The following is a 26,726-nucleotide window of genomic DNA, read 5'->3' on the forward strand; positions in this document are numbered from 1 at the left end:
AGAGAGGAAACAATCAAATAGAGTAACATAAATAAAATGTCATCCCTTCAAATATAAAAGGCAGTGTCGGAACGACGTCATTTTCTCTACAAACAAGATATACAGTATATCACAGAAGTGAGTACACCCCCTCACTTTTCATAAATATTCTAGTATATCTTTTCATGTGACAACACTGAAGAAAGGACACTTGGCTGCAATGTACAGCAGTGAGCATACAACTTGTAGAACAGTGTAAATGTGCTGTCCCCTCAAAACAATGCAGCACACAGCCATTAATGTCTAAACTGCTGGCAACAAAGGTGAGTACACCTCTAAGTGACCATGTCCAAATTGGGCCTAAGTAGCCGTTTTCCCTCCCTGGTGTCATGAGACCTGTTAGTGTCACAAGTCTCGGGTGTGAAAGGGGGAGCAGGTGTTATCGCTCTCACTCTTTCAGACTAGTCACTGGAATTTCCACATGGCACCTCATGGTAATGAACTATCTGAGGATCTGAAAAAAATGAATAGTTGCTCTACATAAAGATGGCCTAGGCTATAAGAAGATTGCCAAAACCCTGAAACTGAGCTGCAGCACGGTGGCCAAGACCATCCAGCAGTTTAACAGGACAGGTTCCACTCAGAACAGGCCTCGCCATTATCGATCAAAGAAGTCAAGTGCCCATGCTCAGCATCATAGCCAGAGGTTGGCTTTGGGAAATAGACGTATGAGTGCTGCCAGCATTGCTGCAGAGGTTGAAGGGATGGGGGGGTCAACCTGTCAGTGCTCAGACCATACACCGCACACTGCATCAAATTGATCTCCAGGGCTGTTGTCTCAGAAGGAAGCCTAGATGATGCACAAGAAAGCCCGCATACGGTTTGCTGCAGACAAGCAGACTAAGGACATGGATTTCTGAAACCATGTCCTGTGGTCCGATGAGACCAAGATAGTCATATTTGGTTCAGATGGTGTCAGGCGTGTGTGGTGGCAGCCAGGTGAGGAGTACAAAGACAAGTGTGTTGTGCCTACAGTCAAGCATGGTGGTGGGAGTGTCATGGTCTGTGGCTGCATGAGTGCTGCCGGCACTGGGGAGCTACAGTTCATTGAGGGAACCATGACTGCCAACATATACTGTGACATACTGAAGCAGAGCATGATCCCCTCCCTTCAGATACTGGGCCGCAGAGCAGTATTCCAACATGATAACAACCCCAACACACCTCAAAACGATCCCTGCCTTGCTAAAGAAGCTGAGGGTAAAGGTGATGGACTAGCCAAGCATGTCTCCAGACCTAAACCCTATTGAGCATCTGTGGGGCATCCTAAAATGAAAGGTGGAGGTGCACAAGGTCTCTAACATCCACCAGCTCTGTGAAGTCGTCCTGGAGGAGTGGAAGAGGACTCCAGTGGCAACCTGTGAAGATCTGGTGAACTCTATGCCCAAGAGGGTTAAGGCAGTGCTGGAAAATAGTGGTGACCGCACAAAATATTGACACTTTGTGCCCAATTTGGACATTGTCACTTAGGGGTGTACTCACTTTTGTTGCCAGCGGTTTAGACATTAATGGCTGTGTGTTGCCTTATTTTGAGGGGACAGCACATTTACACTGTTCTACAAGCTGTATACTCACTGCTTTACATTGTAGCCAAGTGTCATTTCAGTGTTGTCACATGAAAAGATATAGTAAAATATTTATGAAAAGTGAGGGGGTGTATTCACTTCTGTGATACACTGTATGATGTAATGGTCAATTGCTACTTGTTGACCATATTCACTGTATTGGGATGATGGATAACTGGAGTTGTAGCAGTATGTGAGTAAATTCATAGTACACTTTGATGACATATAAATTCTCCTTTTCAATCATTTCACTCCAGTCTTCCAGCCTGTTACTCATTTTTATTATGCAATAAATTACTTTTGTAGTGAAATCATTCATACCGTATTGCAAATGAGATGTGTCTTTTCTTTTCTTAGAAGCCTACAAAATTCACAAAGACTCGGGGCTTATAACAACACGCAGACGTCTTCAATCTTATGAGAGGTTCAACCTGACGGTGGTAGCCACAGACAAAGGAAGACCGCCTCTTTGGGGGACTACCATGCTCCAAGTGGATGTTATTGACATCAATGATAACCGACCGTTATTTGTCCGGCCCCCCAACGGTACTATTCTGCACATTAAAGAGGTAAATCACCACAAATTTTTCATGCTTCTGATATGGTGCTGTGCTCAAGGGCCAGATTTCTAGTGGTTAGACAGATGATAATTTAACTTTAGTATAGCTGATTTCTACCAAAAAAATTGTCTGTAAATTTGCTTTGATTTCCATTTGTGTGTCTTATTGTCTTTCATAAGCAGAACTGTATGAATAGCTATATTACTGTTGCTTGACTAACCGAGCTGCAAAACAAGGTACCAAAGCTCGTATTTCAGCAGCCCACTTGAGTCAAATCAGTGTCTGGCTTGAATCCAAAATGGCTGTTGTTACAGTATAGGGGCAAAATACAACATGTAAGGCTTTAAAGTGGCTTTTATGACCCCCCCAAAGGGTTGGTGGGAAATGCTTCAAATAAAAAATGGCATAATTTCCCATTGTGAAGGGGAATCCAAAATTTGTTGTTTTTTTAAAAGTGTAGGAGGTCAAAAGGATGCAGTCCTCCAGGGTTCTGGGAAGGGCAACTATAGCCCCTGGGCCCACTGAAGGCACCCATCTCTACACTAAATTCTGATTCTCCTGTATATAAAACATAAGGACCCAAACCAAAATGACAGATCAGTCCGTCAGGTGGCAGCAGTGCAAACAAATAAGGGAAATGTCTAGGTTAGAATGAAAAAAGCAACTTGTACTGTTCAGTTGGAACTAACGTCTAAAGTTCTGCTAGGCTGGTTAGTTGTAGATAAAGCCAATACATTCTTATTTAATAAGTTCAGGCTATTGACTTCCCTTGTAGGAATCATATGCTTATGTGGCAGTGTAATTTTTTTTTTAGTTTGTAGTTCAGGAAAGTCCATTGTGAGAACTTCACAGAATCTTCAAAAGACCAAAATTTATCTGTGAGTTCCACAGCAGCTAGGCCAGCTTCCAAGCATGAATAAAAACCCCTAATTGAAAGTAATGGAATAATGGAATATTAGAACATGATCTATCTCCACATCCCATAGATACCTACTAAATTGAATCCTTAATCATTTTTTTCTGCTGCTGTGTGTGTCCACAAACAGGAAATCCCCCTGCGATCCAATGTGTACGAGGTCTATGCCACAGACAAGGATGAGGGCCTCAATGGAGCTGTGCAATACACTTTACTCAAAACTGGTGCAGGGAATAAAGACTGGGAATACTTCACTATTGACTCCAACAGTGGGCTTATTCAGACAGCAATGAGGCTGGACCGAGAGAAGCAAGCTGTATACAGTGTAAGTCCTGAAGCCCGTAAAAGTAGCCCACATGACTAATTGTCTGTATTAGCCATCTGCTGGTAGCTTTGCCCATCTTTGCTCAGCCAAATGATATTATGATGACTAGCTGTGCTAGGCATGATATATGGGAGTTGTAGTCCAAGGGGACCTTTGTATTCATATCCTGGGGAATACGAAGCTCAGCACCACAGATGCAATGGTGATTCATTCCCGTCCCACCAGAACCAGCCTACTCTCCATGCTCCTCACAGCACGTGTGCCCAATGGTGGCAACATCACACGAGTCTCCCTGCTCAACTGGTGACCAGTCAGCTAAGGGAAGAGGTGGGGTAGTGCCAGTGGAACTATGTCCAATGCCACGATTGGACACATGCACTGTGATTGGACTGGGCTGGTTCTGGGTGTCAGGAATCGACCATCTTGGCACCTGTGGTGCTGAGCTTTGTATTTGTATCCCCTGGGTGTACTAGGGACCTAAGGTTGGAAATAACTGAACTAGAATAACAAATGTGAATCATCAGAACAGAATTAGGTATGCAATAAATCTGTCTTGACATTCTATAAATTTTATAAAGTTCCAGAGTTCTGATGAATGTTTAGGTCTTCTTCACGGGTTCTGAGCAGACATAGAAATGAAAATTTGTGAGAACGGAATAAATGGAGCATTTTAGAAAGGTCTGGAAGCACAGGAGTGCTGCCCCCTGCCCATTGGCCACATGCAAAAGTGCTGAAAACGTGGCACAAGAGGATAAAACCAGCCCTCCTGCTTCGTTCTTTTCTGAATGTAAAGAGAACAGAAACAGAAAAAAACTTCTGTCTTCAAGTTCTGATTTTCTTCTTTGATCTCTGTTATTTCTATGATCATCGTTTTTCTTCATTATGCTCCCCTTAGTTAATCCTCCTTTAATTGGACTAAATCCACTGTTAGTCCTTCTTAGAGTATAATCATTGTTTCTCTCAGCTCCCATTGATTTCCATGATTCTGACTGAGTTTTCAACAAGGAGGAATTATCTGACATCAAGACGACCGCACTGTTCATGCTGCAGTCACTGTTTTCCTTAAGTACCTCTTATGCTTCCTCATTCCCATCACAGTCATTCTAAACATGGCAAGTCTACTTCACTTTCAGAATTGCCTTTCCCATGGCCATTCAGAGGTCCAGAGGGGGTCTCTCTTAGTAATGCTCTATGGGAAAGTCAGTGAAAGAAACTGGGCAGGAAGATCCTGGCCCCTACCCTTTACCATGGCCGAATGAGGAGGACAGTCCCTCTAATCATTCAAAGCTTTCTAGGAGACTTTATGTGTTCTCTGTGTGTGCTCCACATGGATAACTCCACAAAATATCCACTTGATGAACACTGTTACAAGTAAGAAGCTATGGGGTGGGTGTTTCTGCATGGGACTGGGAAAAAAGGAATAGGCTACTAAACACCTAAAATACCTCAATATGCATCTGGTTGGATACATTTGCTTTGGTAGAACACATGTTTGGCTACCTTTCTTAAAATCTTGTGGGAAAGTTTGGTCCTATAAATGTGATGTGCAGGTGGAAGGGACAGAATTGCAGCTTGATAAACAAATAGTCAAGAAATGCCTTGTTATTTTGAATGATTTCAGATCTCAAGGGCTGGATGAACTGCATCAAAGAGTATTGAAGGAACTGGCTGGAGAACTCTCAGATCCACTGTCTATTATTTTATTGAAATAATGGAGGATGGGTGAAGTGCTGGATGATCAGAGGAGGGCTAATGTTGTCCCTACCTTCAAAAATGAGGAACCTGGGAACTGCAGCCCAGTCAGCCCTTACATCAGTCCCAGGGAAAGTTCTGGAGCAGGTTATAGAATCATAGAATAGTTGAGTTGGAAGGGGCCTATAAGGCCATCAAGTCCAACCCCCTGCTCAGTGAAGGAATCCAGATCAAAGCAGATCTAACAGATGGCCACCCAATTTTCTCTTAAATACCTCCAGCGTTGGAGTCCTCACCACCTTCTGGGGTAATTGGTTCTATTGCCTTACTGCTCTAGCAGTTAGGAAGCTTTTCTTGATATTCAACCTAAACCTGGTTTTCAATAGCTTAGAGCCATTGTTACGTGTCCTACACCCTGAGATAATCAAGAACAGATCCTGCCCTTCCTCTGAATGACTACTTTTTAAGTATTTGAAAAATGCTATCATGTCTCCCCTCAGTCTTCTTTTCTCAAGACTAAACGTGCCCAGTTCTTTCAGTACTTCCTCATAGGGCTTGGTTTCCAGTCCCCTGATCATCCTCGTCGCCCTCCTCTGAACTTGTTCCAGTTTGTCAGCATCCTTCTTGAAGTGTGATGTCCAGAAGTGGACACAGTTCTCAAGGTGAAGCCTAACCTGTGTTGAATAGAGAGGAACTAGCACCTCGCAGGGTTTGGAAACTATACTTCTATTAATGCAACCTAAAAAATGCATTTACCTTTGTTTGTTTGTTTTGTTTGAGCCACATCACACTGTTCGCTGACATTCAGCTTGTGATCTACAACAATTCCAAGATCCTTCTCACTCATAGTATTAATGAGCCAAGTATCTCCCATCTTGTAACTGTGCATTTGTGTTTTTTTCCCCAGGTGTAGAACATTGCACTTATCCCTGTTGAATTTCATTCTGTTGTTTTCAGTCCAATGCCCAAGCCTGTCAAGATCTTTTCGAATTTTGTTCCTGTTTTCCCAGTTATTAGCTATTCCACCCAATTTGGTGACATCCACAAATTTAACAAGGATTCCCTGCACTCCCTCATCCAAGTCATTAAAAAATATTGAAATACACTGGGCCCATGATTGAGCCTTGTGGTACCCCACTTGTCACCTCCTCCAAGTTTGAGGAGGAGCCATTGATAACAGCTCTTTGAGTATGATTCTGTAACCAACTGTGTGTCCACCAGACAGTTGTTCTATCCAGCTCACACCTAATTAGCTTGCTAGTCAGAATATCATGGGGCACTTTGTCGAAGGCCTTATTGAAGTGAAGATATAATACGTGTGTAGCATTCCCACCATCTACCAGGGAGGTTACTTGATCACAAAATGAGATAAGATCAGTCTGGCAGAATTTGTTCTTGACAAATCCATGTTGGCTTCTAGTTATAAAGTGGTCACTCTGCAAGCACCTTGAAAACAATGCAGTAAAAACTAGAAGCCAACATAAAAATTTGTCCAGAACAAATCCTACAAGACTAATCTTATATCACTTTTAATGAGGTATCTTCCCTGGTAGATGGTGAGAATGCTGTAGAAATAATATATCTTGACTTCAGCAAAGCTTCTGACAAAGTGCCCTATGATATGCTGATTAGCAGCCTAACTAGGTGTGGGTTAGAAAGCAGAATGCAGGGGGTTGGACTCGATGGCCTGAGAGGCTCCTTCCAGCTCCCTTATTCCATGATTCTGTGATCTGCCAAAAAAAAAGGTACTCACTGAAAGTGGCAGGACTGAACAAGATCACCAAGGAGTCTTCCAGATGGAGCAAACTTGACTTTGGTTTCTTCTTACTCTCTTCTTTTGCAAAGACTCATACATGGAAACACACTGATGTTAGAACATATCCCATTATTCCAACAGTGCATTTTTTAAAATCCCTGTGTGTAGGAGGGTTAAAAACAGACATACTGTATCTCATTGTTGTGAGAATAACTTGCTGTTACAGATCCAGAAAATGCCTGTACTGTATACTATTTCCTCTTTGTGACTCAGTGTAACTCTGTATTGCTGCCTCCCTTTTGTAATTCTTATGGAGGAAGCAGTGCGTGTGTGAGAATGCTGGCCTCTGCTTTTGCCATTGACAGCAAACCAAGTGTATGACCAAGTTTCTCTGTGTTTCTCCTGTAGTTGATCATTGTGGCATGTGATCAAGGGCAACCACCATATGAGACCATGCAGCCCCTCCAAGTGGCGCTGGATGATATTGATGACAACGAGCCTGTCTTCATGAGGCCGCCTGTAAGCAGGTCTATCCCTTCCCCTTCTGGACTTCATTGGAACTGTGGAATAGGAGGTCCCAAGATACAAAGAGTTTCTTTGGGAATGATAAAGAAAGGAACTCTTGTTATTCTGTTGTATTTTTGGGAGACACCTGGTAGAACCCTAACATTTATTTGGAATCCTCAATGATTCAATAAGCAGTTTTATTGTCGGAAAAAAGTTCCATATCACATCATTGCTACATTGGTAGCCTTTTATTGACAACAATCTGAGAACCTGGAGAAACATAGCATAGTTTTCACCAGGAAAGTTTTCAGCGTTGATATATGAAGCCTTCTTAATGTTCAATATCCCTTGACCCATCAAACTAAGCACTGTGGCTGTCCTGCTGTCCAGATTTTGTTATCCAGAAGTCTTGAATCCTAACATCTTTCAAGTAGGGATTCCACAGACAAAACCTGGATCCTTAAAAAGAATCCTTCGAAGCACGTGTAACTACTATTAAGTAGTTTGTCAGGAGAACAGTGGTTTATATCATATGTATCTTTTTATAAGACTGAGTGAGGAAAACCTCTAAAATCTTGGAAATTAAAAAAAAAATCAACAAACTACACCATAGCACAAAGTGCTGTCCTCTGAAGATGCTGGCTACAGAGACTGGCGAAATGTTAGGAAGAACAACCTTCAGAACACGGCCAAAGAGCCCGAAAAACCCACAACAACCAAATTAAACAATTGCTCTCAGAAAGAAAACTACCAGCAACAAGAGGACCTAAGTTGCTTCATTCAGCAATCTTGCATGCTTCTCCGTAGCAATTTTAATTTTATTTGTCATTTTAAATGTTTTGTTTTTGACCAGATTAGGGTTGTTGTTTTTAGTTTATATGCAAGTATATAGTTTACCAATAACAATGGTAGAGGACAGCCTTGAATGCAATTTATTGTTTTGCTTTGTGACATCGTGCTTATGTATATTTATGGCCTTGTTATCACCTGTTTCTTCTCTTCCTCCTGTCTTCTTCTGCAGAAAGGGAGTCCTCCTTATCAGGTGCTTTCCATGCCAGAACACTCCCGCCCAAATACTATTGTGGGGAATGTCACTGGAGCAGTTGACGCTGATGAGGGTTCCAATGCTATTGTCTATTACTTCCTTGCAGGTAGATTTCACCTCTTGCTCTCATCTTTCCACTCATTTTGCAAAAGTTGTTCTGTGTTTGTATCATCATCAGATACATCTTTCAATTCGTGAATTGAGCCTTCGTGAATACATCTTTCAATTCGTCATTTTATTTATCTGTTTATTAGAAGCATCATCAAAGGGTTCCAATGATTGTAATCCATTTGGCCTTTCCTTCTAGATCAGGCACAATTAAAATTAAAGCATCTCTTCCTAGGCTGGGGAAAAAATGCCTAATCCTAGAAAATCTTGAGCTGGTCATCTGATGGTACTTGGAGAGGTGTAATCTCACTTTCTTTTCCTTACTCATATAATCTCAGGGCCCTTCAGCAAAAATCCAACATGCTAACCACAACATGACCCTTTGGCAGTTCGATATACTACCAATGTCTACTGATCCTAATGATTTGGATGTTATGCTTTGTAATCCCATCCTTTGGTGTATACGTATGTTCATGTGCCCATGCATACATGTATATACACAGAGAGATGGATAAGAATCAACACTGCTACCTGAATTTTTAAAACTTTTCTTGGGATTTGTAACTTTGAGGATAGTCCTGCTGAATGTCTGAGCCTCAGAACTCACCACCATCACAGGCATCTTATTGTTGGAACAGACAAAGTACACCACACAATGTCTGAAGAGAGAAGCTCCACCTGCTTTGGTCCATGAGCCACCCATGGCCTGACTGCAAGGGGCAATCATCCAGCATTCCTTACAGCCTGCTCTTGCTGGAAACAGGAATAACTGGCTGCTTCTAATCCTGATTCTTTGGGATGAATGCAAGTTCAGAGCTAGCTCAGTACACAAGTTATATATATCTAGGTACTGTACATCCTTAGAAATACCATTTAAAAGAGACCCAGATGGGTGCACATTAGTTACTTCTTGCTTGTACTTTTCTGGAATAAAACCTACTCTCCTTAACCTGATCTTTCCTTCCTGCCTCATTCGTTCCACCTGGTAACAGCATCCTTTGGCATTGAACTGTAAGGCACTGGAAGAAAATAAATCAGAGGAAATCTAACAACAATTTCTGTGCCCATTTCTATTTTTAAATAATATCACAAAAAAATTCCAATTTGAGAAAGAAAAAGATTCAGAGTAAAACTGGTTTGTATTCTCTTCTTCTAGCTGGCAATAAAGAAAACAATTTCCAACTGAGCCGGGAAGGAAAATTGCAGGTTTTGCGGGACTTGGACCGAGAAAAAGAGACTTTCTACTCTGTCATTGTCAAAGCCTCAAGCAACAGGAACTGGACGCCTCCCCAGGGTCGCCGAGCAGCCAGGATCCAAGCCATGGACCTCAGCACTGACCCGACCCTCCAAGAAGTACGGATCTTTCTAGAAGACATTAATGACCAGCCTCCCCGGTTCACCAAGTCAGAATACACTGCAGGTAAGGATTCTTCTGCTTGGATGTTGCTGATCTAGGATGAAAAGGGTTTTCTGGAAAGTCGTGGAATACTTAATGTCACATGAGAAAAAGTATGTGGTAGGTGTTCTGTGGATACAATTTGAGGACTAAAAAAAGATCATCTGTTTGGTAAAGGTATTCAATTGTGAGTTAAGAATTAAAGGGAAATCTTCATGGTACAGATACCTCATCATTAGAACTGAAATCACATTAGAGTTCAAAGGTCAAAATTTAGGCAGACTTTCATGTCTGAGAAATTGGACTACCAAGGAAAGCCCGTGTTTAACTCCCAAAGGCTAATTACAAAGCAAAAAGAAATTTTACTTTGCGAAGTAGGTGAAGTGAGAAAATCTCCTGCTGTAACAATCACATGCTTCTTCTAATGACAAGTTACCTGTAATAGCTGGGCCATTGAAAAACACTCAGATGTTACCTCTTTCACTTTACTGTCTGTAACAATCCAGCAGGAAAATCCTGGAAAAGATATTCAGTGTGATTGTCCAGAGTTAAATAGTTCGGTCCTGTTGCTTTTATGCCTATTTTCTTTATAATACTCAGCTTAGAGTCACAAGGAATATTAAAGTTTTGATTTACACTTTATGCAATGTCATGTTTAGCATGATTAGTCAAACAGAGAAAAGAGAGGAGTAGAAGAGCAGAGCCAGATAACAAAAGAGTAGTTTTCCAATACAGTATGTGACTTTTTAGACTGGTCAGAAGCAAGGGTCATTTGCTCTTCTGTGATGTGCTAGGCATTGGTACGATAAAGCCATGCATGTTGCATGAAAGCTGGAGCACTGGGTGGCTCATCTTTACTGTGATGTACAGTGAAATCTCTAGATACTCTTTGCCAACAATGAGTTCTGCCTTTATCGGTCTGCCTCTTTGTCTTTTTCCTTCCTCACTTCCATTTCCTCGTTCCCCACTGCCACCTGCTGGAAGGGGTTGCAACTGATGCAAAGGTGGGTTCCGAGCTGATCAAGCTTGTTGCACTGGATGCTGATGTGGGGAATAATAGCCTAGTCTTATACAGCATTTTGGGGATACGCTACATCAAGCAACATTCAAACGATTCTGAAGAGGTGGCCAACATTTTCAGCATTGGTAAGAATGATATTAGTATGTGTGAGAGTCTGCATTAGTCATGCAGTCCAGTTCTTGTGGTACATGTATAAAGGGATGTGCTGATTTGCTTGTCCAGAAGCAAGATGTGCTATACTGACAGATCCATGAGCATTTAATTCAACATCCATCAGAAGTTTCCTTTGGTCTCTGAGGTTATGTAACAGCTGTGTTTGTGGCAAGAGGCTAGCAGAGACAAAGGGTTGTCATAAAGCAAAGACTGCTTGCTTTGACTGAGGGAAATGGGAGAATACAACACACTCTAGTTGTAATGACATTTTTAAAAAGTCTTTTTGATGCAGTGCAATGAAAATTATTTACGTTTTGTTCCTCTTGAAACAGGCCTTGATTAGCACAAAGATAAAAGAGACACTGACCCAAATCCTGTTGCTTACCACAGTAAATTGCATTAGAGTAGGGCCATTGAATCAATGGGGATTTTGTGAGTCATCTCCACTGTAAGTTCCATTGATTCACACAAGCCTACTCTAACTGCAGCTTACTTTAAAATAGTAAATCCCAAAGTAGGCATTTCAGAATGCAAATTTAGGGGTTACATACCTATTTGCTTCGCCTTTATTTTTAAAAGGGACCCTAAAACACCATGCTCTTCCAAACTAATCCATCAGAGAGATGGCTAGCCTAGAATCTTTTCACCTGATATATTACATTTTTCACCTGCAGTGCAGTTTTTAGACAGGAAGGTGATCAAACATGCAATCTTCCACTTCCAGTCTGAAGAGGTTAGTTTCAACATGCGTGTAGGATCAGATGATTCTGAATGTGCAAGTTGGCTTTAAATACTGCCCTACTTGTTGGTTCTTCTCCAAGGTAACCTAGATGGGATCCTTCGAACCTTTGACCTCTTCACTGCATACAACCCTGGCTATTTTGTGGTGGACGTGATGGCCTCCGACCTGGCTGGTCACAATGACACTGCTGTTGTAGGAATCTACATCCTGCGGGATGATCAGCGGGTAAAGATTATAATCAACGAGATCCCAGATAAAGTGCGGCAATTTGAGGAAGAGTTCATCAGCCTGTTGTCAAATATCACAGGGGCCATTGTCAATACAGATGATGTGCAGGTAACAGTCAGTGATGGGGCGGGCTGGAAGATACACTTCTTTTCTCATAAGGCTTTAATTGGTTCTCGTTCTTGCTGCAACATGTCCTTTTCTGGTGGGAATGCCTTAAAGGTGCTATCACACAGAATAATGCCTGCTAATATTATGTAGTTGGGGAAACAGAAGAACATCTTTTTTCTTTCTTTTTTTCCTTCCATATAGTTCCATGTTGACAAAAAGGGCCGTGTGAACTTTGCCCAAACAGAATTGCTGATTCATGTGGTGAACCGGGAAACTAATCGGATTCTGGATGTAGAACGGTAAAGATGATGTAATTATATATATGTTTGGAATTTGATCATAGAAAGAAATACACAAATGAATTCATATGTGAGGTGAGATTTGAACTGAGTACTTCTTGGTTTACACTTTTGCTGCATCATAACATCTCTTTCTCTGCAGAGTTATCATTGCTAAGATGGCTCCCCCCCACCCCCGAGCCTCAGCCATTAGGAAGAGCCTCTAAACTGATGCAATGATGAAGACATAGTCTGTTTTACTACTAGCTCTGAAGAGAGATAAATTGGTGTTCAGCAGTATTTCACATTGAACAGACATCCTGCCTAACCATCTTTGCGTATGTTGGCGAAGGCTTTCACGGCCGGGATCTAATGGTTGTTGTGGGTTTTCGGGCTCTTTGGCTGTGTTCTAAAGGTTGTTCAACTTTCAGAATACGGCCAAAGAGCTCGAAAAATCCACAACAACCATCTTTGCATATGTTTGAAGTTCATAATTGTCTGGAAAGGAGAGACGATAGTCCCAGGATGTAAAAAAGGGTATCAGTATTTTTATTCAAAGATAAGAGCCCAATGGGTTTCGGCTAATATATTTTCAGCCTTCTTCAGGGGCTATTATGTAATAGATAAAACAGGAAAAGCATATATGTTAGCTTCTTATTTACAAGGGACAACCTATACACATTATTTTAAAATTTAAAACATTTTATACAGCCATTAAGACAATAATGTAATTGTAACAACTTATAATAGGTATTTAAAGTAATTCACAGGAAGAATAGAACCAATTCATGAGTGAACGCAAGAAGTCATGGTACATACCACTGATATTGCACTTGCATTGAATATGTTTTTGAGGATTTTTTTTAAGGGAGAGTTTTCCACTCCTTTTCGGATAAATGGTGCCATAGCAGCAGGAGAAGAACAGTTTTATAAATAAAATTTTACACAACTGTGCAGAAGGACGAACCGGTGTGTTAGAGCTCCCTGGCTAATTAGCCCATTGGGAAAATGTGTGAAGGAGATACTGTAGGGCTAAATAAAAATACTGATATCCTTTTTTACATCATGGGTCTATCATCTCTCCTTGCTAGATAACTTCAGTGGATGTACCAGTCTTTTTTGTTTTTGAAGTCCGTAATTGGACAAATTCTCCTTTATTATACAGAGATAGACATTTAGCCCAAGGTGTTAGGTAGCATTTGTTTAGCTTCAGTGACACTGAGGTAACATGGCACCTGGCACTAGTATTTGTGGGTGGCCATCCCAAGGGAATCCTGGAAGTCTTCAACTACGAACTGAGTCTTCTCTGTGGTGGCTGCCTGTTTATGGAATTTATTATCAGCCCCACCATCACCACGACAACCACTAATGTTTAGAAGGCAAATCAAAACATCGTTCTTCGAACAGGCTTCTGAGAACCTTGAATATACAGTATATCACCGAATGCAATGTAGCTAGTACAGTATGCAGTTTGTACTCCTGAAGACAACAGGACATTTTTCTTTGAAATGCTCGATCTTTAATGTTTTTATTTATAACTTGGAAGCTAAACTTGTGAAGTTTTTTGAGCTAATTCAGTCTGCTTGGACTGGGATCGGTCATTTTTTTTCTATGATGCTCCAAGAAACCAGAATGGTTTTCAATCTTCTCCCTATTTGATTTAATTGCTTAATTTATATAATTTACACACTATTGCTGTTGCCATCAGACATTTTTGCATGTATTGTTGTCTAGGTAGGTTTTTTTTTGGGGGGGGGTATTGTTATTTTTTAATCCTGTGTTTTATTCTCTGTTGTAAGTTGCCCAGAATAGTGGCTTGCCACTAGATGGGCAAGATAGAAATCTAAACAAACAAACGAATGAAGCTTTATGAAGTTTATTATAGTTAGACAGGTGTTGAAGTCTTTTTACTTTGTAGCAAACACTCTTGTGGTCATGAGAGGAAACAAGTATGTTATCCAATTACCAGTTCGCCATCAAAGTACTTTGGGATTGCTATCCCTATAGTAGACATTTTCTGTTTTTGTGAATGTAGCTATGCCGATATGCCCCACTTTTGAGCATTGTTGAAAAATGTAGCAAACATAATTTGGATGATTAATGCTGTAAATCTCCTGAAGCAGTTTAATGGAATGAGATTTTGCTTCTAGGATTGATCATTGTAGTCATAAGCAGTTTTCAGAAGCGTGCATTTTTAGCCTTGAAAAAGCAAATCGATCTTTTTTTCCCCACACTTTCCTTAGAGTAATCCAGATGATTGATGAGAATAAAGAGCAGCTGCGGAATCTCTTCAGGAACTACAATGTCCTGGATGTGCAACCTGCCATCACTACGAGGGCTCCAGATGACCTGTCAGCACTGCAGGTAAGAGGGAAGGAGGGGTCCTTTCCTCTCTTAAGCATAATTGACTTCAAGCTCTTACATGCTTGAAGAGGTGTCCTGCAATGATGTTTTGAATTCAGCAGCATTCAGAGAAACATGCTTCGGTTATTAAGTGCCATCAAATTGCTCTCAACATAAGAAAGCCCTATCAATTAGTAACTACCCAAAGGGTCGTATTATTAACAGCCTTCCTCAGGATTTGCCGAAAAATAGCTGTGTTTTTTTATTGAGTTGATCCAAAGATTTCTATCATTACTGTCTTTTCCAGTGAACATTGTCCTCTCGTAATATTTCTAAGGAATGAGGCCAGATGTAGTGCAAGCAGTTAGGACCTATAATGTATAGTAAGACTGAAAAATAATAACTGGATTCTATGGGAAACCTATTAACATAACCATCGTTTCAAGTCTGTGCTCTAACTACTGATGCTGAAGAAGATGAAATTGAAAGCTTTTATGCGAGCATCCAAGAGGAAATTGATCACGTATCAAAACAAGACATGCTTATAAACGTAGAGGACTGGAATACAAAACTTACAGAGTTATGCGAAGGCGACAATCTGTTTATTGTAAATGCATGCTTCAAGTAACCAAACAGATGGTTATGTACATGGACATCACCAGATGTCAATATAGAAATCAAATAGGCTATGTAATTGGAAGCAGGAGATGGAAAAGCTGTATTCTCCCTGCCAAAACAAGGTCTGGAACAGATTGTGGTACTGGTCATGAACTGTTAATATTCAGCATCAGAGCTCAGCTGAAAAAGAAGAGCAAAAGAGTCCTAGTGGCAAAATATAAATAAAATATATAATATAATTTAATTTAATTTAAGTGTAATTTAAACAGCATTCCTGATGGATTTAAAGTGTGCCTTAGTAACAGATTTGTATTACTAAACTCAATTGATCATGAACCAGAAGAACTGAATTGAAACCAGATATACTACTAGAGGAGAATATAAAAAACACAGTTCCTGTAGTAAAAAGAAGAGAAAACTTTAGATGAATGATGGAAGAAACACTTAAAATGGTAAAGGACAGGTGGCAAAGAAAAGTAATCCTGAAACCTGAATGAATCTTTTCAGTGACCGTCATGTAGAGACAAAGAGAACTATTACAAGAATTATTACAATAACTATTAAAATAGAAGAGAACAACAAGAGGGAATACAAGAATCCCCTTCAAGAAGATCCAGAGGCATACAAGGAACACTGAAAGAACAAAAGGGAAGCACCCTGTGTGACCAGGAGAAAAGAAAAGGAAGGTAAAAACAATATACTGGAAACTTATACAGAAGAGATTAAAGAATGACAAACTTCTTTAAAGAAGAATCCTATGATGAAGAACCTTCAGTTCTAGAAAGTGAAGTGAAAGCTGCTTTGAAAGGACTGGGAATGACCGGGGTGATGGAATACCAATAGAATTGTTTCAAGCTGGACAGTAAAGAAAGATGACAGGGGGAAAATCGGTTTATGTGAAATATGGTGGTGGAGGAGAACTTTGCAGATACTCTGGACTGCCAGAAAGACAAATGAGTGGGTCCTAATAAAAATCAAGTCTGAGCTGTCTCCTTAGGAAAAAATGATAAAATTGAGGCTGTTCTACTTTGGACACATAATGAGAAGACAAGATTCTCTGGCAAAGACAATAATGCTGGTAAATGTTGAAGGCAGCAGGAAAATAGACCAAATATGAGGTGGATTCATTCCCTAAAGGAAGCTACAACCTTGAGTTAACAAGTAGAGATGGCGGTATTCGTATACAAATATCCCTGCACAGGTGGCATTAATGCAGGTCCAGCCCCATGAGGCCAGATGGTCCACTCACCAATCCACTGCAGATGCAGATGGTGAGATTCTATGAATGACTCCGCAGCGCTTGTTCCGCTCACCACTATTCAACCTTGTAGCAAGGCTTGTCCTCCTGCCTCCTCCCAGGAGTGGCGAGTGGATCACGCGCAGCGGAGTCATCTGTAGAATTGTGCCGTCCACGTTGGATCAGTGAGTGGACCATCTGGCCCCATGGGGCTGGATCCTCGTTAACGCCACCTGTGCGGGGATATTCATATATGAATACCCCCGTCTCTATTAACTAGACCTGAGAAGGGCTGTTGAGGACAGGACATTTTGTAGGTTGCTCATTCATAGCGTCACTATGAGTTAGAGGCACCTTGACATCATGTAATAATGTAATAAAGCATTGTAGCCTCAGCTTAGTCATTTTCTGACAAAGTTTAAGTTTGTTTTCATGTAGAATCACTTATTTTAGCAGCCCATTGTATCTATAGAAATCTTTTCCAACAGCATATTTCAGATGGACTGATGTTTTTCCATTAGCTTTTTTCCCTATCCAAATTTCACAGCCAGAGTTTAAAGGCTTCCCAAACAAAAGTTCATATTTCTCTAATCAGTATACAGGAGTCGAAGATTATGCTGTTCTGCCTGTTGACTTTCTACCTGTCATACAGCAGTTAAATATATAAGGGATCTTACTAGGAAACAAATCGACACCTTTATATTGACTCTTCTGCAAAAGTAATATACATACACTTTCTAATACTGTAACAAAAATAAGACTTATTGCAGGAATCTGCTGTGTCCTAGTTGGTGGGTGTCAAAGGGTGGAGAGACATGTGAAATGAAGTATCATTATAGATGAATTGTGCTGATCACTAAATGATGAAATCATCATTCAGTATGTGTTTATGTTCTCTAACAGTGCTCTTAGGATGAGTACAGCTCAGAGATAGCTATTGAGATATTGATATCCCACAGTTATGGCAATTGTTCATACTACAGTGGAACCTTGACTTACAGACAGCTTGACTTACAGACTTTTTGAGTTACAGACTTCTCTGGACGCAAAATTTAGGTTTGACTTGCAGCCTGAGAATTGACTTACAGACCAGAAAAAAACCCAAAATGGAACACAAACGGCCTGTTGCGGGATTAATCGGTTTTCAATGCACTGTAGGTCAATGGAGACTTGACCTACAGACTTTTTGACTTGAGAACCGCCTTCCAATACAGATTAAGTTCTCAAGTCAAGACCCCACTGTACATTGGTGGCCAAGCAATTTTCTAGAAATTCCATCCCTACTGTAATAGTTTGTTTTGTGTTTTGTTTTTGCTTTTGTTTTTTTCTTTTGTTTCTTGTCATTTCTAGATGGCAATAATCATTCTGGCTATTCTCCTCTTCCTGGCAGCCATGTTGTTTATCCTCATGAATTGGTACTACAGAACAGCGTGAGTAGCTTTCTGTGCTGGTGCAATGATACCCTTCAGACTTCAAAATCTTGTAAATGTGGAAGCCCTGATTCAGAGATTCACCGAGGCAACCATCTATCTCTCCCACTGATCCTCAATGAGAATAGTTCACTGTGGGAGAGTAATTGGGGGAGATGCAAACACTGAGTTTCCCCTTCCACAATCTGAGGCAAATCGCACATCTCCTTGTCAGTGATTTAAGGTGATGTACTCGTATGTTTAAATGTGCACCCCATTCTGCTGCCAAAAATCAGGTCTTTATCATGACTCATGATGAGGTTGGACTTGAATTGTGGGGGTGGGGGTTTAGAATGGAGCCTGCACTACAAGCTGCTGAATGTGTAAGTGGAGTTGCATTGGGAAAGATGTAGCAAGCTCCTTGCTGATGCAATGGGAGGAAATCTTTTTCCTGATGCATGAATATTCTATAGATTGATTCCAGAAACTGTTAACTTGAGGTCCCTACTAGTGTAACCTTCGATAGAATCATAGCCTTTCTACAGCATTTGGTTTAGAGACATTTAGGGTTGCATCATTCAGATTTTGGGGGCTTCCACTACAACAATGGAACATTCAGGGTCTGACAGTTCCATCTGACAGACCCACATCTACAGACATCTATATGTGGTGCCCCAAGCAAGCACCAGGGCAGGTTCCTTTTCTAACAGAAAGGCTTCATAACCATGAAGCTAGGCCATGGAGCCATCCAGCCAGGACTTTCTCCAGCTGAGTCTCATTTAGGTTTCTGTATGTGTGGGTCTATAAGGTGGAACTACCAGAATGGAGAATTGTGTTGCCGTCCATAAAATTGGAATACCATATCCCTACAAGTCACATCAGTGAGATGTAAGAATACTGTTCTGCTTATAAAGGGGAAAAAACACAGTCTCTGCAGGAAAGGTTCTCAGTAGAGATGGGGATATTCATATATGAATATGAATATTCCCAGATAGGTGGCGTTAACGAGGGTCCAGCCCCATGGGGCCAGACAGTCCACTTATCGATCCACCACGGATGTTGTGATTCTACAAATGGGACCACAGCGCGCAATCCATTCGCCACCCCTGGCCTCACTGCAAGGTTGAAGAGTGGCGAGTGGATCACGCGCTGCAGAGCCATTCATAGAATCGTGCCATCCGCGGCAGATTGGTGAGTGGATCGTCCGGCCCCATGGGGCTGGAGCCTTGTTAACACCACCTGTGCGGAGATACTCATATTCATATATGAATACCCCCATCTGTAGTTCTCAGCCATTTGGAGACAGAACAAAACAAATGCATGAGATGAATTTTTTTCCAGAAAAAAACACATAATCCTCACTTCACTTATAAGTACACTTTACAAAACAATTCCGGAGTTCCGTTTTTCCAGTTGCTTACTTCTGTTAATTTGTTTTGCAGACACAAAAGAAAACTGAAAGCAATTGTGGCTGGTTCCACAGGTGAGAGATAATTAATGTCTTTTTCTTTTCTATTTTTATAGAAACATAGTTACGGTGAATGTGGGAAGGTAATCGTGACTTACTATATGACACTGGTGAATAAGCCCAGCAGCCTGACACAGGTTGCTTCCACTCTGTAGATCCTTGCTAGTGCAGAAGTGTTGCTTTTCTACAATCAGAACCTACATGCCAGTTCATTATTGCATCAAATAATGTTTGTCCCCCATGATCAATATCATTATTTAAGTATTTGCTTTATTTATATCCCGTCATTCTCCCAGAATTGCAACTTACAAATCTTTCTATACTTTCTACAAATAATTATTCCTTTTTCAGGAAAGATCCCTGCAACTTTATTTGAAAGTTTCCGTGGTGCAGCTTCTAACCCTAATGTATCTGGTTTAGCATAATGCCAGTATCATTACTGAACAGGCACTTAATTTGTGATTTTCTTTTCCCTGTGGGATTAATTGATCTTCAGACATTTTATTTTGATTTCTTACTGCAAAATAGAGCTATAAAAGAAGGGAATGAGAAATAATGAGACGAAATCTGTATTTAAAGCCATCTTCTCATAGCGGATGCCTGAATAATTATGATGTAACTAAGAGGCTGTTCATTGATAATGCTGCAGATATATTGCATAGAAGCAATAACGGAGCAGAAGCTGCAAGGAAGAAGCTACTAATTAAAGGCATAGTAGTTACAGGGGGGGGAACCCTCAATAGTACGCTGTCAGTCTGATCAGCCTGATGCTCCACTTGTGTTTTAATTTTTAAAATTGCCACAAATCAGGTCTGAAAAAAGATGGGTGGACAACACAGAAATCACTGGAGTGCAACAGGTTGGCAACAACATCATCTGGATTCTCCATAAAAAGTGAGTGAATGAAAGGTGTAAATTCCAGGCTAAACTGCTAGCGTGGAAGCAACCAGACAGAGGTGACGCTGTGAAGCTTTCCTTGGCATGTTGATAAGGAGTGGGGAAAGATTCACTGCTAAGTTTCTGTGTGCCAGGCTGCTGTTAAAGACGAAGACCCCCCCTCAAGGCCCGTAAGGAGATGTCAGGGTCTGAACTCAGCGGATGAAGATAGTTCTCAGTAAACCTTGCACTTTTCTTTACAGGTAACCGAGGTTTTATGGACATCATGGATATGCCAAATACAAATAAATATTCCTTTGATGGGTAAGTTCTTGTGAGAAACATTTAGCACTGATTAACACTGTTTTAGACACATTACATGGAAGTCAAGTCCCATTTATTGCGCCTTGCTTCATTTGAAATAGCCAATCAGGACTTAAGAATGTTATACAACCGAAACTGCTCTCAGTGCCCCAATTCATTTAAACTGAGTGACTAGATAAGGATCTTTAAGCACTCCGCCTCCCTCAAAAAAGGAGTGAGGTATACATTCAAGGAGCCAGTTTGAAAAAAGGGAGCATCAGAAACCTGACTGCATCTCTGAGAGGAGCATTCCTATTCTTGTTGGCGCTTGGTGGGTCTGTGAACTTCACAGACTCTCACTTTTGAAGAGAAATTGAGGGCTGTAGAAATCACAGCCTTTGTGATCACTTTGCTTCTTATACAGGATTTCTTTGTGTAAGCATCCCCCCCCCCCGAGAAATGTCACAGGAAGTCTCAAGATTTCTTGAACATTTCATGATCTTTTTTTGGGGGGGGGGAAGAGAAATTCCAGGCTACGAAGGATTATTATAATTCCCATGAAGCGCTGGTTCCCAACCTTGGGTCACCCAGGTGTCTTTAGACTGCAAGTCCCAGAAGCCTTCACCACCAGCTGTGCCAGGCGGGTTTTCTGGGAGTTCCAGTGCAAGATCACCTGGGTGGCCCAAGGTTGGGAACCAGCGCTATAAGGAATGGCTTCTTTCCTGCACTGGATTATTCACCTGTAGAGGGCACAAGAACTATGGAGATGCACAGGATTTTTATAATTCTCAAATAGAACAGCATTCTTGTTCAGGATTTGCTGGAAATAGCATTAAGCTGGATTGGATTTGGCTGTTTCCCATGAGAGAATTTAACTATATATTATATATCCACAGATGTCTTAAACAAAAAATCTCAACAGCTTCTCTTGTTACTGAAAAGCTACTTGATAGGAAAATCTGGAGCAGGGAAAAGAGTTTAACCCTTTCCCCAAATGTCACTTTTCAACTCTAAATTCCTCCCCCCATCTCTTGAAGAGATGTAGTACACACACACACACCAGATACAACAATCAATGCTAATCACATGTCTCCACACCGGATCTTCCATTCAGATTTCAAAGCCAAGTGTGAAGGACAGTTGGTGCAAATGGAAGATTCCTGTGCATGTAAACACTAACTTCACAAGAGGAGGTTTTCTCAAAATTGCCACAGGGGAGGAAATGGTTAAGTTTTTTTAGTTGCATAGCACTTTTGACGCTGTTTATTATCACACAGATAAAATCTGGACATTTTATCAGTTGTGTGCGTAAGATACATACTTTAAAATGCGAGTTGGCTATAATTGCGTGCATCATGTTTATGTTTACATTTAATATTTTTTTTGTGTGCATTGAAGTATAAGGTTGTGAAGTGACCCACACTGAAGTGACTATCTGAAACACTTGGCCGATACGTTAGATCCTAAGCCAATTTATTATGGTCCTTTATCCTTGCAGAGCAAACCCTGTCTGGCTGGATCCTTTCTGCAGAAATCTGGAACTGGCAGCACAAGCTGAGCACGAGGATGACCTGCCTGAGAACCTCAGTGAAATCACAGACCTGTGGAATAGTCCAGCCAGGACTCATGTGAGATGCCACCTTCTACCTTTTAGGACTGCCGATTGCAGCATAGTCAAAAAACGTGTCGGAGTAATTCTTTCTGTAGTCTATCCCAGCCTAAATCAAGCAAATCCATATGAAACAACAGAAGCAGATATTACTAAGGATGTACACAGGGAAATTTTTCATGTTTGTTTTGTTTTGATTTTTTTCGGGGGTCCCCCCTCTCTATTTTTTTTGGTACATTATTCTTTTACTTAACATAAAAAGCATTGCCTCTCTTGGGATTTTTTATTTTGTTTTGCACAAGGCACATCTCCTGGCATTAGTCTGAAAAAAGCTCCAATGACCTCTTTAATAACCATACCAAAAAAATCGCGGCAAGGCAGGCAATAAAGAATCTATGCAGTTTAAAAGCACGCAACAGTACAAGAGAAAGAAAAATAATCTACAAACCCACCAAAATATATGTCTTTAACAGAGAAAATCCACAGTAAGTTAGCCAAATAACCAGTGTTTTCTTTTTAAAAAATCAGTCTAATAGGGAGATTGCATACATCTGCACACAAAGGGGGGGGGGAGAAAAACAACACCCCAAATAGAGAGTCCACTTTTACAAAAAAACGAGACAAGAAGGAAAGCAAATAAAAGCAACAAAAAAAGTCAAAGTCCCTCCCAACCAAAACTACTAGAATATGGGAAGATCTCTCTCCTCCCACCACTAAATGCTTTGTCTTGTCTTTTCTTCTTTGCATTCAAGCAGGCACCAGCAAAAACTGCCCAAGAAAGAAAAAGATGCCCCCCTGAAGAAAAAACCAAAAAGGGAGGAAATCCCCAAAGAAATGTAAAAAATTAATGCCAAGGATGCATACAGGCACAGATAGGTTGTGTGGCAGCAGCAAAAATAATTGAAAGAAATGAAAGGGGGTCCCCTCCCAAACTGAAACCAAATGCAAAAGCCTGTGAGGCAACGACCAAAACATCCTCCACTCCTCACTACATTCAAGACCCTTCAACAGATTCAAGATTCCCCTTCCCTGGGAGGTCCTGCTTGGTTTCAGATAGCCCTCATTGGTCACAGTACCATCTCTTTGAAATAGCCCTTGCTCCGTTATAGGATGAAAACATTATTAGGCAATAATTGACATACAAAGGATGAGAAAAAGATAAAGGGTGAAAAAAAAACCTTTGACATACAAAGGGTGAAGGAATCTTTACACAAAAGAGTGTAATGAAGGAGAACACAGAAGAAAGCTTAAAGAGTGAAAACACTTTCATATTCTTTTTTTTGTTAATACAAAATCATTCATTAATACGAATCATATTATTTTAGAGCCTCAGTTTTGGAAAGAAATAAAAGAACACAATGGTGAAATCTACAGCTTCTTTCAATTTTTTTTGGTTCATACTAACTCAAAAGACCCATTCTTAGATGCCACTTGTCAAGCAACCACATCCCGGTGTACTAACCAAGCTATGACTTTGTTACCTCAACAGCTGCTGTGATGCCTTTTAGTCTGATATACAGTAGCTGGTAATGATACGCTTGACTGAGAATGAGATGCACTGCATCTTCTTTGTGCATCACTCATAAATCTCTGCCTCTAAGCTTGATGTTCATGGTTACTGCAATGTTATTCCACTTGATAGCATGTCCGCTTGGTAGTTCAATACTTTATTGCAAAGGGAGTTGCCCTTCAGAAAATGATAGACAAAGGGCCAACAGAGGGCATCTGGGAAGCAGAGTTCTCAAAAGGATTCTAGTAGGGATATTTTAAATGTCTGCTTTTCCTTCAAACTGTTTAAATTTCTCCTTAGGGAACGTTTGGGCGAGAGCCATCCGCTTCCAAACCTGAAGATGATCGCTACCTGAGAGCAGCGATCCAGGAATATGATAATATTGCCAAACTGGGCCAGATCATGCGAGAAGGGCCCATCAAGGTAAATAATATCTGGCGTCCTGCATCTTGATCCTGCAGGTTGATGGCTAGTTCATACTTTTTGATATGGAGGTTTTGTGAGTTATTTGGTCGTCATCCCCCCCCCCCAAAAAAACACCAGCAATCATCTTTCTAAAGCTCTCATTCCTCTGACTCCGGTGTGCATATATGTTTAGATAGATATAGGTGTATCCACACATAAATACGTTTTCTTTAACCAACTTTTCAGTCATGGAGGATAACTGGGAGGGATACCAACATGGGCCAGAAGCATTTCTTCTAAACATCAGAAGCTTCTAGGATCATTACCTTAACCTTTTTTTTTTAATGTAGGGGAAATGCCTGCTTGACTTTGGAGTCCCCTGAACAAGGGACATTTCAGGACTGAAAGCGTGTAATTTCTCCTGTTGCCCATTCCCTTCCCTCCTTCCAGGGCTCTCTCTTAAAGGTAGTCTTGGATGATTATATGCGGCTGAAGAGATTGCTTGCTGAGCGGATGGTGAATAGAGCCACCACCAGTCAGGGAGACCAGTCCTCAGTCTCTGAGGTAGAGCCTGATTCTGCATGAGGTTCTTCAAACTGCTTGCTGTGCCCTCTGGGATGTGGTGTATTTTCTTCAAAACTGCCTTCTTGTGACTATACGTATGGTGTGGCGCCCACAACTATTTCTCCCTCTGGCTCTCAAGTCCGTGAACCTAAGAATGCTAAAGTTGTATAAAATACCAGAAGAGGTGTCTCCCTGCCTGCAACCAGTGATAATGCACTGGCCACTGTCTGGATATCCTTACACCTCGGCTTTTAAAGCTCCATGTTCAGCATACTAATTCATGCTCTTCGTACACTGCTGAGCTTGAGCCCCCTTGCAGCGCTAAATGCTGATATTTATTTATTTATTTATTTATTTATTTATTTATTTATTTATTTATTTATTTATTTATTTATTTATTTATTTATTTATTTATTTATTTATACCCCGCCTATCTAGTCATTTCAACCACTCTAGGCAGCTTACAACATAAGGATAACAAGTTCTTAAAAAAAATTATAACAATTAATTAAATGATTCTATAAGATGGGAAAAATAAAAATAAATCAAATAAAGAGGGGGAAAAAGGAAAGATGACAGGAATTAACTGGAAGGGAAGGCCTGCCTAAACATCCATGTTTTGAGTTGGTTCTTAAAAGTACCCAGCGAGGGTGCAGCGCGAATCTCTGGAGGTAGGTTATTCCAGAGACAAGGAGCCACCGCTGAGAAGGCCTGGTTTCTAGTTCTTTCTTTCTGGGCCTCCCTTTGCGTCAGGCTCCTCAGCCTCACCTCCTGGCTTGCGCGGGTGACACGGGTAGAACTAGTTGGGAGTAATATATCTACATTAGACAGCAAGCATAGGCTCCCTGTTCCATCCGTAGGAAGTAAGCTCATTTTTTAAAAAATTGCATGGAAAAGGCTGCAGAGACATGTGGTGAAAGTTCTGGAACACTTACTCCCTCTCAGCAACGAAGGATGGAGACAGTGCTGTGCACAGTTTTGCAGGATGAAGGCAAGAGACTGTCAGACACAGATGGGACTTCTTTTGAACATCAAATTAAAGAGCCCCAAAGATGGGGAGTTTTAACAAAGGTGAGGGAGTGCTGCAGATAAATGCTGAGGTGAGGCAGGCCATTTTTTTGCTCGTGGCCTGATTTTGGAAGGGCATAACAAGTAGGCGGAAAAATGCCAGAAGGAAAAATGATTTTTTTTCCTCTGAGAATTGTTATTGCTTGATCTCGGGGGGAGGGGGAAGGATGAGCATTCCAAAAAGCACTGAAATCACTTTCCACTGCTGGAGTGCAACTAAATTTGTTTGTTTATTTATTTGGTTAAAATATTTTTATCCTGCCTTTCTTCTTAAAAATAACCCAAGGTGGCTAATAACAGAACAATAATAGATAGAAAGTAACATAATAGATAGCAGTTTGAAAACAGTAAACATAAACAGTAAATATAATACCTGAAGAAAATCAAAATTAGCATCAGTGCACATGGACAAAACAACATAAAATTAACTAAACATGATTAAGGTAATTTAAAGGCAAGGTGGTGGAACAGTTCATATGAACACTGAGGTAACCACTGTGTTCTGATGTTATAAGCTCCAGGAAGGGCTGTCTGAAGAGCCATGTTTTCAGAGACTGGTTGAAAATTTCCATTGAAGGGGCCAGGCAAATTTCAGGGAGGAGATTATTTCATTGATGGGAAGTATCACTGAGGAGACCCAGTTTTTGGTCTTCTCTTTCTGGGCCTCTCTCGGGGTCTGAACAGCTCGGCCTGGGAAGATCATGTAGGATGGGCAGATCTCATTAGAAGGAGGCATTCTGCCAGGTATCAAGGTCCATGATCATTTAGGGCATTCTTCACGCTTTCACTGAAGAGTGAAGAACGTCAAGGGAACAACTGTTTTTTCTCTGATCATCTCTTTGTATGCTTTATTATGCCCTTTTTGTGTAGAATCAAG

The 26,726-nt window shown here is 40.9% G+C and overlaps 1 protein-coding gene across 1 annotated transcript in view; it reads left to right on the forward strand.

The window, feature by feature from the left end:
* The window catches only part of CDH23 (cadherin related 23), a 622,327-nt gene that overhangs the window by 590,115 nt on the left and 5,486 nt on the right, over positions 1-26,726 (forward strand). Inside the window, exons 54-68 of the mRNA XM_072995232.2 lie at positions 1,962-2,173; positions 3,211-3,405; positions 7,262-7,372; positions 8,382-8,511; positions 9,670-9,933; positions 10,894-11,055; positions 11,905-12,161; positions 12,363-12,460; positions 14,683-14,803; positions 17,988-18,067; positions 19,489-19,529; positions 20,654-20,714; positions 22,192-22,321; positions 24,113-24,235; positions 24,668-24,781. Coding sequence (XP_072851333.2) covers positions 1,962-2,173; positions 3,211-3,405; positions 7,262-7,372; positions 8,382-8,511; positions 9,670-9,933; positions 10,894-11,055; positions 11,905-12,161; positions 12,363-12,460; positions 14,683-14,803; positions 17,988-18,067; positions 19,489-19,529; positions 20,654-20,714; positions 22,192-22,321; positions 24,113-24,235; positions 24,668-24,781 — 2,099 coding nt within the window. The remainder of the gene's footprint in view (positions 1-1,961; positions 2,174-3,210; positions 3,406-7,261; positions 7,373-8,381; positions 8,512-9,669; positions 9,934-10,893; positions 11,056-11,904; positions 12,162-12,362; positions 12,461-14,682; positions 14,804-17,987; positions 18,068-19,488; positions 19,530-20,653; positions 20,715-22,191; positions 22,322-24,112; positions 24,236-24,667; positions 24,782-26,726) is intronic.

This window comes from Pogona vitticeps, chromosome 3 (assembly GCF_051106095.1).
Source record: "Pogona vitticeps strain Pit_001003342236 chromosome 3, PviZW2.1, whole genome shotgun sequence".
In the NCBI taxonomy this organism is placed as follows: Eukaryota; Metazoa; Chordata; class Lepidosauria; order Squamata; family Agamidae; genus Pogona; species Pogona vitticeps.